The sequence below is a fragment of the Leucopleurus acutus genome (assembly GCF_964270905.1).
Source record: "Leucopleurus acutus genome assembly, chromosome: 19".
In the NCBI taxonomy this organism is placed as follows: domain Eukaryota; kingdom Metazoa; phylum Chordata; class Mammalia; order Artiodactyla; family Delphinidae; genus Leucopleurus; species Leucopleurus acutus.
The window spans coordinates 23070741-23082942 of NC_139161.1; the positions used below are offsets into that span (position 1 = coordinate 23070741).

Consider the following 12202-nt stretch of genomic DNA (forward strand, 5'->3'; position numbering starts at 1 on the left):
TAGTGTGGAGCCCTGGGTGACTGCACAGACTGCACGCCCAGGAAGCCGACCCTGTCTCTAGGATCAAAATTGTCCCTTAGAAAGACAAATAATTCTGACTTCACCTTATTAAGAGACTTCCTTTTTATCAGCTCAGGAACCTTGAGTGGCTGGGGCTGGTGACTAGGGAGAAAAGGGGAAAGATACAGAGCTTCCAGGAAGCCCCATTTCAGCAAGTCTTACATCTTTTGTCTGGGCCAGACTATGACCTATGGCAATCTGATAGTGACAGTGGCATCAGGAAAGGGCTGGTGAAAGGGGGTGAGGTGACAGTTAAGCTTTTACTAGCCTGCCCAGTGGTAACCAGGGCTTCCTTCTTCTGGTATTCAGGTGGGCCTTGAATTACTACTAAAAAGAACCCTCTACCAGGAGTCCTTGATAATCAGGCCTAGGTCGGGATAAAGGTGGTGTGTCTTTGTGTGTGTTTCACAGCTGGACACAAATGGCTAGAGCCTAACTTCTCCATTCAATATCTTGGATAATTAAAGTCTTTTGCCTGAAGGGTAATCTCAGAATCCCCTGACATCCTTGAGGCCAGAAATTCATCCCATTGGGAATCCATCAAGCAAAGCGAGTCAACATTGCAAAGCAGATGCTTGACTTCAGACCTCAACCTTCTCCCTCCTCTTGTGCTCCATACTCCTCCTCTAAAGCTCATCCCAGAGATCTAGCTCAGGAAGAGCAAGTGAGGCAAAACTCCTGGCTCACATTCCTGGAGAGGGTAGAGAATGAACTGGCGGACAAACTGAGATGTTACGCCTCGAGTCTAGCCAGGCCCTATGCTAGCCAGAGACATGGCAGCCATGGTGCCCCCAAAAGGGCCATCTCAGGCTGCGGGCTCCCAGCAAGGAGGACACGGCTTATTGAAGACCACTCATCCAAAAGAATTCTTCAGAGCCTCCTGACACATTTGGGGCTCTCTTAATGAGAGGCGCTCAGAACTCTCTCCCACCCGCCCCTTCCCATTCTCACTCTGGTTCAGGCGGCTCATCCTGGCATGGAGCATGGCAGTTTATTTGATTAACGCACACTCGAGGGGAAGATGCATCATTTCTGCAGGTCAGTGGGAGAAACACCTGCAGACAGGGTACTCTCACCTCACCTCTGTCTTCATCAGCAATTTGAGTTAGGCTGGTAAGGGAGATAGGCAGAAGATGTTTGCACACTGAGGTGCTGGCATAGGAGGAGGTCTGGGCTTTACCTGATGAAGTTACAACCGCCTCAACTCCCTTACTCAGGGCTCAGAGTTCTCCATCAAGCTTAGCCTTCTGTCTTTTCTCTCTGGAGTTGAAGACAAACTGACACTGGCCTGTGGGCTTTGGGCTCTGAGGGCTTTGGGCTCCTGGAAATTGTGAGTCCTTCTCTGCAGCTCTCCTCCCTTCGTGTTGCTCTGTCCTTGGGAGTGTTCTGGATGACAGTGCTCTATGCGAGACCCACAGGAATGTCACTAGTGGGGCAACTGGGGTGTGTCCTGGGCAGCACCGGTAACTCCCAGAAGTCATGGTCCTCCAGCACTGTAAGCTAACGGGGGGGGGGGGGGGGGGCGCGGGGGGGGGCACAAAAGGCAAGGCTATTAGCCTCAGGGTGCTAATGGGTGGTAGTCATAAGACCAGGATGTCTAGACGAGGAAATAAAACTCAGTTGCTTCTATGGGCATTGTAGACACTGTAGGAAGAAACAAATCATTTCCTGGGAGTAAGAGGAGGAAATGGACACAGTGGCAGAGATCCAGTCTGATTCTGGAAAGAAAAAAGAAAAAAAGATTTTTCTTAGATTTTCCTTTAAAATGGCTTCTAGAATATTCAAGCCAATTAACTCATCGTCACCATTCCTATCTAATGGGTCAGGAGGCACTCAGGTGATTCACATCCACAGTAACCAGAAACTTTATTTTTTTTTAACATCTTTGTTGGAGTATAATCGCTTTACAATGTTGTGTTAGTTTCCGATGTATAACAAAGTGAATCAGCTATATGTATACATATATCCCCATATCGCCTCCCTCTTGCGTCTCCCTCCCACCCTCCCTATCCCACCCCTCTAGGTGGTCACAAAGCACCGAGCTGATCTCCTATACAACATTCATCTTCCTGCATCCTTACAGCCCCAAACATTTGATATGGATCATTTAAAAGCTGGCCACAGACAAGTGGTAGCAGTTAAGAGTACAAACTTAGCTCTTGGTATCTATGTGCCCTTGGGCACGTTACTTAACTTCTCTAAACCTTGGTCTCCTCATTTGAAAAAGAGAATAACAACAGTACTTACCACAAAGGGCTGCTTTGAGGATTGAGATACTGTATGCAAAGCTTTTAGTACACCAAAAGCAAGTGTCCAGAGTGCCGGGCTCAACACCATCAGCACAGTATCATCATCACCATCACCATCATCATCATCATCATCATTGCAGCTACTTATTCAGTAGGGTGCCCGGCACCCTGCTTTAGCAAGCTTTAAATCATCCTTAAAATCCTACAAAATGGCCTATTTATCCCCTGAATAAGTGGCCCACTCACTATGAAAGTGGATCCCAAGAAAGGATGATGAGATCATAGAGATTTAAGCAGAAAAATGGAGGAAATTGTCAGGGGTCCGTTCCTCAGGATGGGTCAGGATGCAATCTAAGTTCATGGCAGAGTGGTAAAGGGGAAGAAATATCAGGCTATGTTGTCCAGAGCCCACCACTCGTGTGAGTTTGGGCAAATCATTTAATGTCGCCGAACCTTGATTCTCTTCATCTGCAATTTGAGGATAAAGGAATAATGTCTGCCTTGCCAAACTCACAGCACTGACCTGAGGATTATATGAGATACGGTACATAAACTTGATGTGGGAGATTTTATTATTACACCTACCAAGAAAGCCCATGATCCATAATTTGGACTTCTGCTCTGCTCTTTCCCTCTTTCATTCAACCACTATTTATTATGCAGAAGCCCTATTCTCACACCACATCCTGCTCCATTTGTAAATCAGTGTGTTGACAGGCATTCTGCTGTATATAATCAGACTTGTAGGTGTCAGTCCTTTGCAATCCGGCTAGTTGGGAATTTTTAGAAGCCATTATTTGATCCAAAAGCAGAGGACCAGCTCTGAGATCTGGTGACACCACATGGTATTCTAGGAAGCCCTGCTTGGCCTTGGTCATCACTACTTCCTACAGAAATGCCTTCACGAAAGAGCCATTTATTATTCCCTCAGCTCTAACTGAAGCCTAATATTAAAAATTGAAAGAACATTTGAAAGAACATTTGAAAGAACAATAGTGTAGCTTTAAGAGCTCGAGGGCTGGGAATCGGCAACGTCTGACTCAAATCCTTCCTCCACCACCCTGGAACCTCCTGAATGTTAAGCCTTATGCTCTTTGAGCCCCAGTTTTTTCTTTTCTAAAGTGTACAGTTATGATTAGAATTAAATTAGATTATATATATACATATATATATATATTTAGAGGAGTGCTGGCGCCTAGAGAGTACGCTACCAAAAAAGGGGTAAATTTTACCATCATTAATATTCATTAGAAAACATGTCAATACCTTCAGCCATTATCCACCATGGATGGTAGTAAGTCTATAATAGCAAACGACCACATGACAAACTGCTCTTAGAAATTAGAGGCAGGGAAGGAAGTCTCCCCTAAAGAATCACCTATTTACTAGATGAGTAAACTTATCTTTACTCATATTTTCGATATGAAAATATCGAAACCTTCTCTGACTACAAAATCCCAGAGCTTCTCAAGGAGTCTGAACCCAAGCTGACTTTGCTAAAGAACGGCATGAAGAAGCAGCATCCCGTGTCAGAGCTGTTCGCCAAGGTTCCACTGAGGGGGAAGCTGTCCTTGTTCCCAGCTCACTACAACCCAAAGCTGGTGCTGAGTGACCGGTCATGTGAGTGCCAGTGTGTACAGGGATGTCCAAGAGCTCAGTGTGGGGTGGGGGTGGGAGGATGAAGCCCCTGCCTTCAGAGAGACCCCAGTGCGATGGTGGAGGCATAGTCCATGTCCTTAAGGAGTCTCTATTCTGACTGGGGAGACCACAAAGTCCAAAACAGAATGCTATGTTTGGCTTTCTCTGTCTAGAGCCAAATTCAATGGTCATTACGGGAAGCACTTTATCACATCCTTTCAATATAATTATCTCTTCCCTTTCCTTGTGTGGCTTCTGATCATTATAACTTCATTTTAACAGTCATATTAAATACAAGTTTTTATTGTAATCTGCTACATGATCCCCCTTTGTAAAAGTAGGAGCATAAATAACTTAAAATTATGGAAAATCACGAACCGAAGACAGTGGGGGTAGGTTTGAGCCCCATCAGGACTGGGGAGTTTTGTTCCTATCACAGGCCCACAGGTCAGGCCTGGCCGTCACAGGTTCCTCTGCCCAGACCTGGGTCTAAACACAGGACAGTGTTCACTACCACACCTGAGATACTTCCTTGACGGGCAAATTCTCAGTGGCCTGTCCCAAATCGCTTGTGTCAGGATTTCCAGAGGTGTGGCCTTGGAAACGACAGGCTTAACAAGGAGCCCCATATGATTCATATCATCTGGGAAGTTTGGGAAACACCAGGCCCAGTTTTTCTCTGATGGTGGTAAGAGGACCAACAGAATCACCTAGAGGAGCTTCTTAAAATGCAGGTTCCTGGGCCCCCAGTAGGACCTGCTGAGTAAGAATTTCCAGGAGCAGGCCTTGGAATATGCATTTTTATGAGCATCCAAAGTGATCCCTATGGGCTGATGTTCACTCGCCAGCCCTTCTGCAGTGTGAGCTCCAGGTCACGAGGGGGTCAGGGCAGACTGTCTGGTCACAGTCTGCTGTAGGTGGCTGGCAGGAGTGAGGGAGGTGATTAAAATGTATCTCCTTCCATAATCCGCCGAGCAGCACAGATCCCTCCACCACAGGCAATACTATGTTGTAGAGTTCTCCTAAGTTTTTACATATCCCCTTCCTTTAGAAGCACTAACTTTCTGACAGAGGGCTCCCTTGCTATCTCTTTGGTCCTTTTACACAGTGGAATCAAAGCTTAAGGGTCTTTGTTTCCAGATCTTCTCAGACACCACCATCCTGGTGTTCCGTGCCCTCAGTACACTCCATCACAGGGCCAGCTCTCAGGGCAAATGACCTGGACCTAGGCCAGGCTGGCAGAGCACGAAAGGTGTGGAAATCAACCCCTCACGGTTGGCCTGGTTCTACTTATGGGACCGACATCAGCGACTGTCTCAATTTCACCCATGAGTGGAAGACAAGGCTAAGTGTACCTAAAGCAGCGGGGCCGGATCAGTCATAGCAGAAATATACATTGCAAGGGGGTCACATTTTGACTGAGGTTAAGTCTTAATTGTCTACTTACCTGTATGTATTTATGGATCTATCAGTCCACCTACCTACCCAACGTTCTAGAAGTATATGTACAGTGCCTGCCAGTGCACCAGACACATGAAGGGAATATGGGTGGGCCTACCTAGTTCCTCTCACATCCTCTTTGGCCAGAGGTCAGGCAGTGGCTGTACGCTTCCTGATCCTGTGTACACCGGTCTCGCACAGCACCTGTATGGCTTCTGCCAGGCCTCGGATCCAGTCGGGCTGCAGTGGCAACCACCAGCAGGTCCTTCAGGGAAACAGCATGGCTGTGAGAATTCTGCAAGAGGAGGAGGGAGGGCACATCCAGCTGCTTCTTCTCGCCAGAGCTTCGGCCGCAGAAGCAGCACTCCCGGGGCAGGGAGGGGTTTTCTGGAAAGGCAAAGGCATTGGCATCATCCGTCTGTGCTGCTGGACTCAGCACAAATTCCTGGCGAAGGCCACCTCCCACTAGGGTCTCCCACTGAAAATTGGCGGAAGCTGCTGCATCAGAATCAGCCACTGTGCCTTTCCTCCAAACAGTTTCTCTTCCCTGTTTTTTTTTTTTTTTCAAACTTAACACGCCCAACTTGTACAGGCTCAGTTGAGTGGGCCTCATCTGAATGAGAACAGGAAAGATTGAAGAGGGTACTTAGACATAGCTCTACTTTTATCATTTTTTTGCTTTCCCAATAAGACTAGAGACTCCCTAAGAACAAAAACTATGTCTCCACCATCAGACTGGGGTCTCCCTGAAGGCAGGGAATACAGCCCCCCTCAGATGGGGCACTCCCCAAGATTAGGACAGATTCTGTTGGTTTCTCCATCCCCTAAGCTCTTCGCACATCCCTGTACACTGGCACTCACGTGACTTGTCACTCAGCACCAGCTTTGGGCTGTAGTGACCTGGGAACAAGGACAGCTTCTCCCTCAGTGGGACCCTGGCGAACAGCTCTGACACGGGATGCTGCTTCTTCATGCCATTCTTTAGCAAAGTCCAGCTTGGGTTCAGACTCCTTGAGAAGCTCTGGGATTTCGTAGGCAGAGAATTGTTTGATAATTTTTCCTGGATGAGGTGCCAAGGCATCTGCTGCTGCTTGCATTTGAAGGAGGCCCCCCTGTCCATCTCTGAGCTACTGCACTCAGAGCTGGTTTCCATGGTCACCCCTAGCAGAGACTGGGGGGTGTCTGAGACCTGGGTGGTGAATTCTGGGAAGGTTTCTACTGAGGTTAGAGGCTGAAAAAGAAAATGGTCCAAAATGAGATTGTGGAAAGCAAAGGGCTCCCTCCTATGCCATTTTTAATTAAAACAAACAGACGAAGAGCTGAGTTCATGAGCAGCAAGAAAGATTTTGGTTAGAACAGTTTCTTAACCATGAACTGGTTAAACACTAGGGCAGAAGATGGTGGGGAGTGTCCACAGAGCTTCCTCTGAAGGTCTTTAAACATGAGATCAATTTTATTTATTATTATTATTTTTAACATCTTTATTGGAGCATAATTGCTTTACAATGGTGTGTTAGTTTCTGCTTTATAACAAAGTGAATCAGTTACACATATACATATGTTCCCATATCTCTTCCCTCTTGCGTCTCCCTCCCTCCCACCCTCCCTATCTCACCCCTCTAGGTGGTCACAAACCACCGAGCTGATCTCCCTGTGCTATGCGGCTGCTTCCCACTAGCTATCTATTTTACGTTTGGTAGTGTATATATGTCCATGCCATTCTCTCACTTTGTCCCAGCTTACCCTTCCCCCTCCCCATATCCTCAAGTCCATTCTCTAGTAGGTCTGTGTCTTTATTCCCATCTTACCCCTAGGTTCTTCATGACCTTTTTTTTTTTTCTCTTAGATTCCATATATATGTGTTAGCATACAGTATTTTTTTCTCTTTCTGACTTACTTCACTCTGTATGACAGACTCTAGGTCCATCCACCTCACTACAAATAACTCAATTTCGTTTCTCTTTATGGCTGAGTAATATTCCATTGTAAATATGTGCCACATCTTCTTTATCCATTCATCTGTTGATGGACACTTAGGTTTCTTCCATGTCCTGGCTATTGTAAATAGTGCTGCAATGAACATTTTGGCACATGACTCTTTTTGAATTATGGTTTTCTAAACATGAGATAGATTTTAAACCCTGGAGACTGGTAATCAGAGAAATAGGTATTACTTCACAGTTATTAGACTGGCAAAAATTAGAAAGCTGGATATCAGTGTTGGTGGGAAGGGCGGGGGTGTCTCATGAACTGCTGTTGAGAATGTAGGCTGGTCCAGCCATTCTGGTGAACCATCTAGAAATACTTGGTTAGATAAGATTGCAAATATCCTGTGACCCAGCAATTCTGCTCCTAGCTATATATGCTAAATAAGTTATTAGATTGCTCCTTTTAAACAAGTACACCAAGGTTCCCAGCAACATTATTCACAATAGCCAAAAGTGGACACAACCCAAATGTCCACCAACAAATGAATGGATAAAAAAAATGTGGTGTATGGGCTTCCCTGGTGGCGCAGTGGTTGAGAGTCCGCCTGCCGATGCAGGGGACACGGGTTCGTGCCCCCGTCCGGGAAGATCCCACATGATGCGGAGCGGCTGGGCCCGTGAGCCATGGCCGCTGAGCCTGCACGTCCGGAGCCTGTGCTCCGCAACGGGAGAGGCCACAGTGGTGAGAGGCCCGCATACCGCAAAAAAAAAAAAAAAATGTGGTGTATACACACAATGGAATATTATTTAGCCTCAAAAAGGAAGGAAATTCTGATACACGCTACAACATAAATGAACTTTGAACACATTATTCTAAGTGAAATAAACCAGACACAGAAGTACAAATATTGTATGATTCTATTTATATGAGCTACCTAGAGTCCTGATAGAGACAGAAAATACAACAGAGAGGAACAAAATAAGGCAGGAAAGATATATGAAGACATAATGGAGAGAAACTTCTCAAATTTGGTGGAAGACATCAATATACAAAACCAACAAGCTCAAGAATCCTAAATAGGATAAATACAAATAAAACTACATCATATTGCATTTCAAATTGCTGAAATTCAGAGGTAAAGAGAGCAGCCAGAGAAAAATGTCACATTACATACATGGGACACTGATATGAATACAGTTAATTTCTCATTAAAAAAGAAAAAGAAGAAGATCAGAAGAACTGGAACAGCATTTTGAAAGTGCTTCAAGAATAACGTTAACCCAGAATTCTAGGTCCAACAAAAATCTCCTTCAAAATGAAGGCTTTTAAATAAAGACATTTTCAGATAAACAAAAACAGAAAATTCATCACCAGTATACAGATGTGCACTACAATAAATACTAGTAGTGTATGTTAGTACAAAAGAGAGAATAAGTTTGCCATATTTAAAATTAAGTACAACGTTACCTCTAAGTAGATTCTGACAAGCTGAAGATGAATATTGCAATCCATAGAATAACACCCCCCACAAAAAGGCAAAAACTTATAACTAAAAAGATGACGGAGAAATTAAAACTAACAAATACTCACTTTTTGATTGATCCAAAAGAAAGCAGAAAAGGAGGAACACGGGGAAAAAGCAGAAACAGAAAATATGTATAGAAAACAAACAGAATTTCAGCCCTAAATTGTATTAATAACTACATTAAATGAAAATGGAGTACTCCAATTATAAGGCAGATGTTGTCACACCGGATAAGAAAGCAAGACCCACTTATGTCTGTATGTAAGAGAAATCCTTTAAATATAATGAGAAAAGTGAGTTGAAATTAAAAGAATTTTTTAAAAAAAGATATACCATGCAAACACTAACCACAACCAGCTGGAGTGGTTATATTAATATCAAACAAAATAAATTCTAGGACAGGGAGTACTACCTGGGATAAAGAAGATTTTATCATTTCATGATGATAAAAGGGTCACTACATCAAAAAGACAAAATAATTACAAATGTGTACCTAATAAAAGAGCTTCAAAACACATGAAACAAAAACTGACAGAACAAAAGGTAGAAATACACAAATCCACAATTGGGGTTGAGATGTTACCATCCATCTCTCAGCAACTGATATAAAAAGTAGAAACTAAATCAGTCTAGATATGGAAAATCTGAGTGACGCTGTCAACCAGAGTGATCTAATTGATTCACAGAACACTATACTCAGCAACTGTAGAACACACATTCTTTCCAAGTGCACATGAAACATTCATCAAGATAAATCATTTGCTGGGCCGTAAAATAAGTCTTGATAAATTTTAACAAAGCATTTCTACTAATCGCAAAGGAATTAAATCAGAAATTAATAACCGTAAGATATCTAGAAAATCCCTAAATATTAAAAAATTAAACAATATACTTCTAGGTCACCCATGGAACAAAAATGAAGTCACAAGGAAATTAGGAAATATTTCAAACAATGATAATAAAAATGCAACATATGCAGATAAACTAGTGTTTACAGGGAAATTTATAGTGCTAAACACATATTAGAAAGGGAGAAAGGCTTACAGTAAATAACCTAACTTTCTACTTTAAAAGGCTGGAAAATGGTGACCGAATTAAACTAACAGCTGGTAGAATAAAAAGGAAGTAACAAAGATAATACTGGAAAGCAATGAAATAGAAAATAAACCATAGAGAAAATGAACAAAGTTTAAAGCTGGTTCTTTACTTAATAAAATGGATAAGCCCATAGTAAGATCAAGATTAAAAAAAGAGGAAACAGAAATTGCTTTTATCATCCATGAAAGAGGGGATATCACTACGGATCATGCAGACATCAAAGGGATAAGGAAATTTAAAACAATGAGAAGGGACAGTAGTCTTGGTTCTAGCTGAGATGGATTAAGCATACTGCATCTGTCTCTCCCACTGACTGTTCCTATAAAACCTGCACAGAATGCACGCATAGAGTAGCTAGCTGACAATTCTGAAAAGTAAACAGTAGCAGGCAGATTGAGGAAGATGAGAATTTAAAGTACCAGCAAGAGAGCAGTGAGTCTACTGTTTTTCCTCCAGTATCCTCTGACCTGAACTCAAGGCAACTCAAAACTCAAAAGTGGCTACTGGGGAGTAGACAGAGAAAGCTCTATGAGAAGCCCTATAGCTGTGGCTCAAAGACCTTTTTTTCGTCTTTTCTTTTCTCCGCTCTCTGTACCCCCATGTCCATGATGAAATCCTGAGGAGGGTTTCGGTAATTAATAGAACTCAGTGATTAACAGAACTAAGTGTACAGAAAATTAATAAGAATATAGAAGGACTGAACGACATCAGCAACCAAACAGATCTAATTGACTCACTACGCAACAGCAGCAAAATAGACATTTTTCTGAAGTGCACGTGAAACATTCTCCAAAAGAGACCATATTCTGAGTCATAACATAAACTCTAACAAATTTAAAAGAACGGAAATCATATAAAGTATGTTCTCTGACGATATGGAATTAAAGTAGAAAGCAGTAACAGAAAAACACCAGGAAAATCTCCCAACAACTGAAAATTAAACAACACATTTCTCAATTGCCAAGATATGGAAGCAACCTAAGTATCCATCAACAGACAAATGGATAAAGAAGATGTGGTCTATATTTACAATGGAATATTACTTAGCTATAAAAAAAGAAATTTTGCCATTTGCAATAACATGGATGGACTTAGAGGACATTCGGCTAAGTGAAATAAGTCAGACAGAGAAAGACAAATACTGTACAATATCACTCATATGTAGACTCTAAAAAATACAACCCACTAGTGGATATAAAAAAAAAAGAAGCAGATTCACAGATATAGTGAATAAGCTAGTGGCTACCAGTGGGGAGAGGGAAGGGGTGAAGGGCAATATAGGGGTAGGGGATTAAGAAGTACAAACTATTAGGTACAAAATAAGCTACAAAGATATATTGCACAACATGGGGAATAAAGCCCATATTTTACATAAAATAAATGGAGTATAACCTTTAAAAACTGTGAATCACTATATTGTATACCTGTAATTTATATAATATTGTACAGCAACTATACTTCAATAAAAATAAAATTTTTTAAATTAAAAAAACCCTACATTTCTAAATAACCCATGGGTCATAAAGAAAATCTCAAGTGAAATTATAAAATATTTTGGACTAAATGAAAATGAAAACATATCAAAATTTGTGGTATCTAGCTAAAGTTGTTCTTAGGAATTTATAGCATTAAATGTTTATATTAGGGAAGAAGGTCTTAATCAACATTCTAAGCTTCCCCCGTAAGAAATTAGAAAAAAGAAAAGAAAAATAATCCAAAGCAAGCAGAACATAAGTATTAACAAGGGCAGAAATCAGTGAAATAAAAAATTGGAAAATAATAGAAAAAAAATGAAACAAAAACCCAGTTTTTCGAAAAGAATTAACTGATAAACTCCTAGCAACACTTACCAAGAAAAAAAAGAGAGTGAAAGAACAAACAAATTACCCATATCAGGAATGAAAGAGAGGGTATCACTACAAACTCTGCAGACATTACAAGGATAATAGGGACGTACTATAAACAACTCTTCACATATAAATCCAACAACTTAGATAAATTGGACCGATACCTCAAAAACCACAAACCACCAAAACTCACTCAAAATAAAATACATAACATTAAAGAAATTGAACTGTAGTTTAAAATATTCCAGAAAAGAAATCTCCAGGCCAAGATAATTTTACTGGAGAACTCTAACTGAATATTTAAATAAGAAATAATGACAATTCTACACTATCTCTTCCAGAAAACAGAAGAGGAGGGAACACTTCCCAATTTATTTTATGGAGCTAACAGACCAAAAAAAAAAAAAAAAGAAAAA

The 12202-nt window shown here is 41.8% G+C and overlaps 1 protein-coding gene across 1 annotated transcript in view; it reads right to left on the reverse strand.

Annotated features, from left to right (window-relative positions):
- Positions 1 to 1721: 1721 nt before the first annotated feature.
- Positions 1722 to 12202, reverse strand: part of TTLL6 (tubulin tyrosine ligase like 6) — a gene marked incomplete at both ends in the record, with an annotated part of 32190 nt that continues 21709 nt past the window's right edge. The window contains one exon of the mRNA XM_082860824.1: positions 1722 to 1778. Coding sequence (XP_082716950.1) covers positions 1722 to 1778 — 57 coding nt within the window. The remainder of the gene's footprint in view (positions 1779 to 12202) is intronic.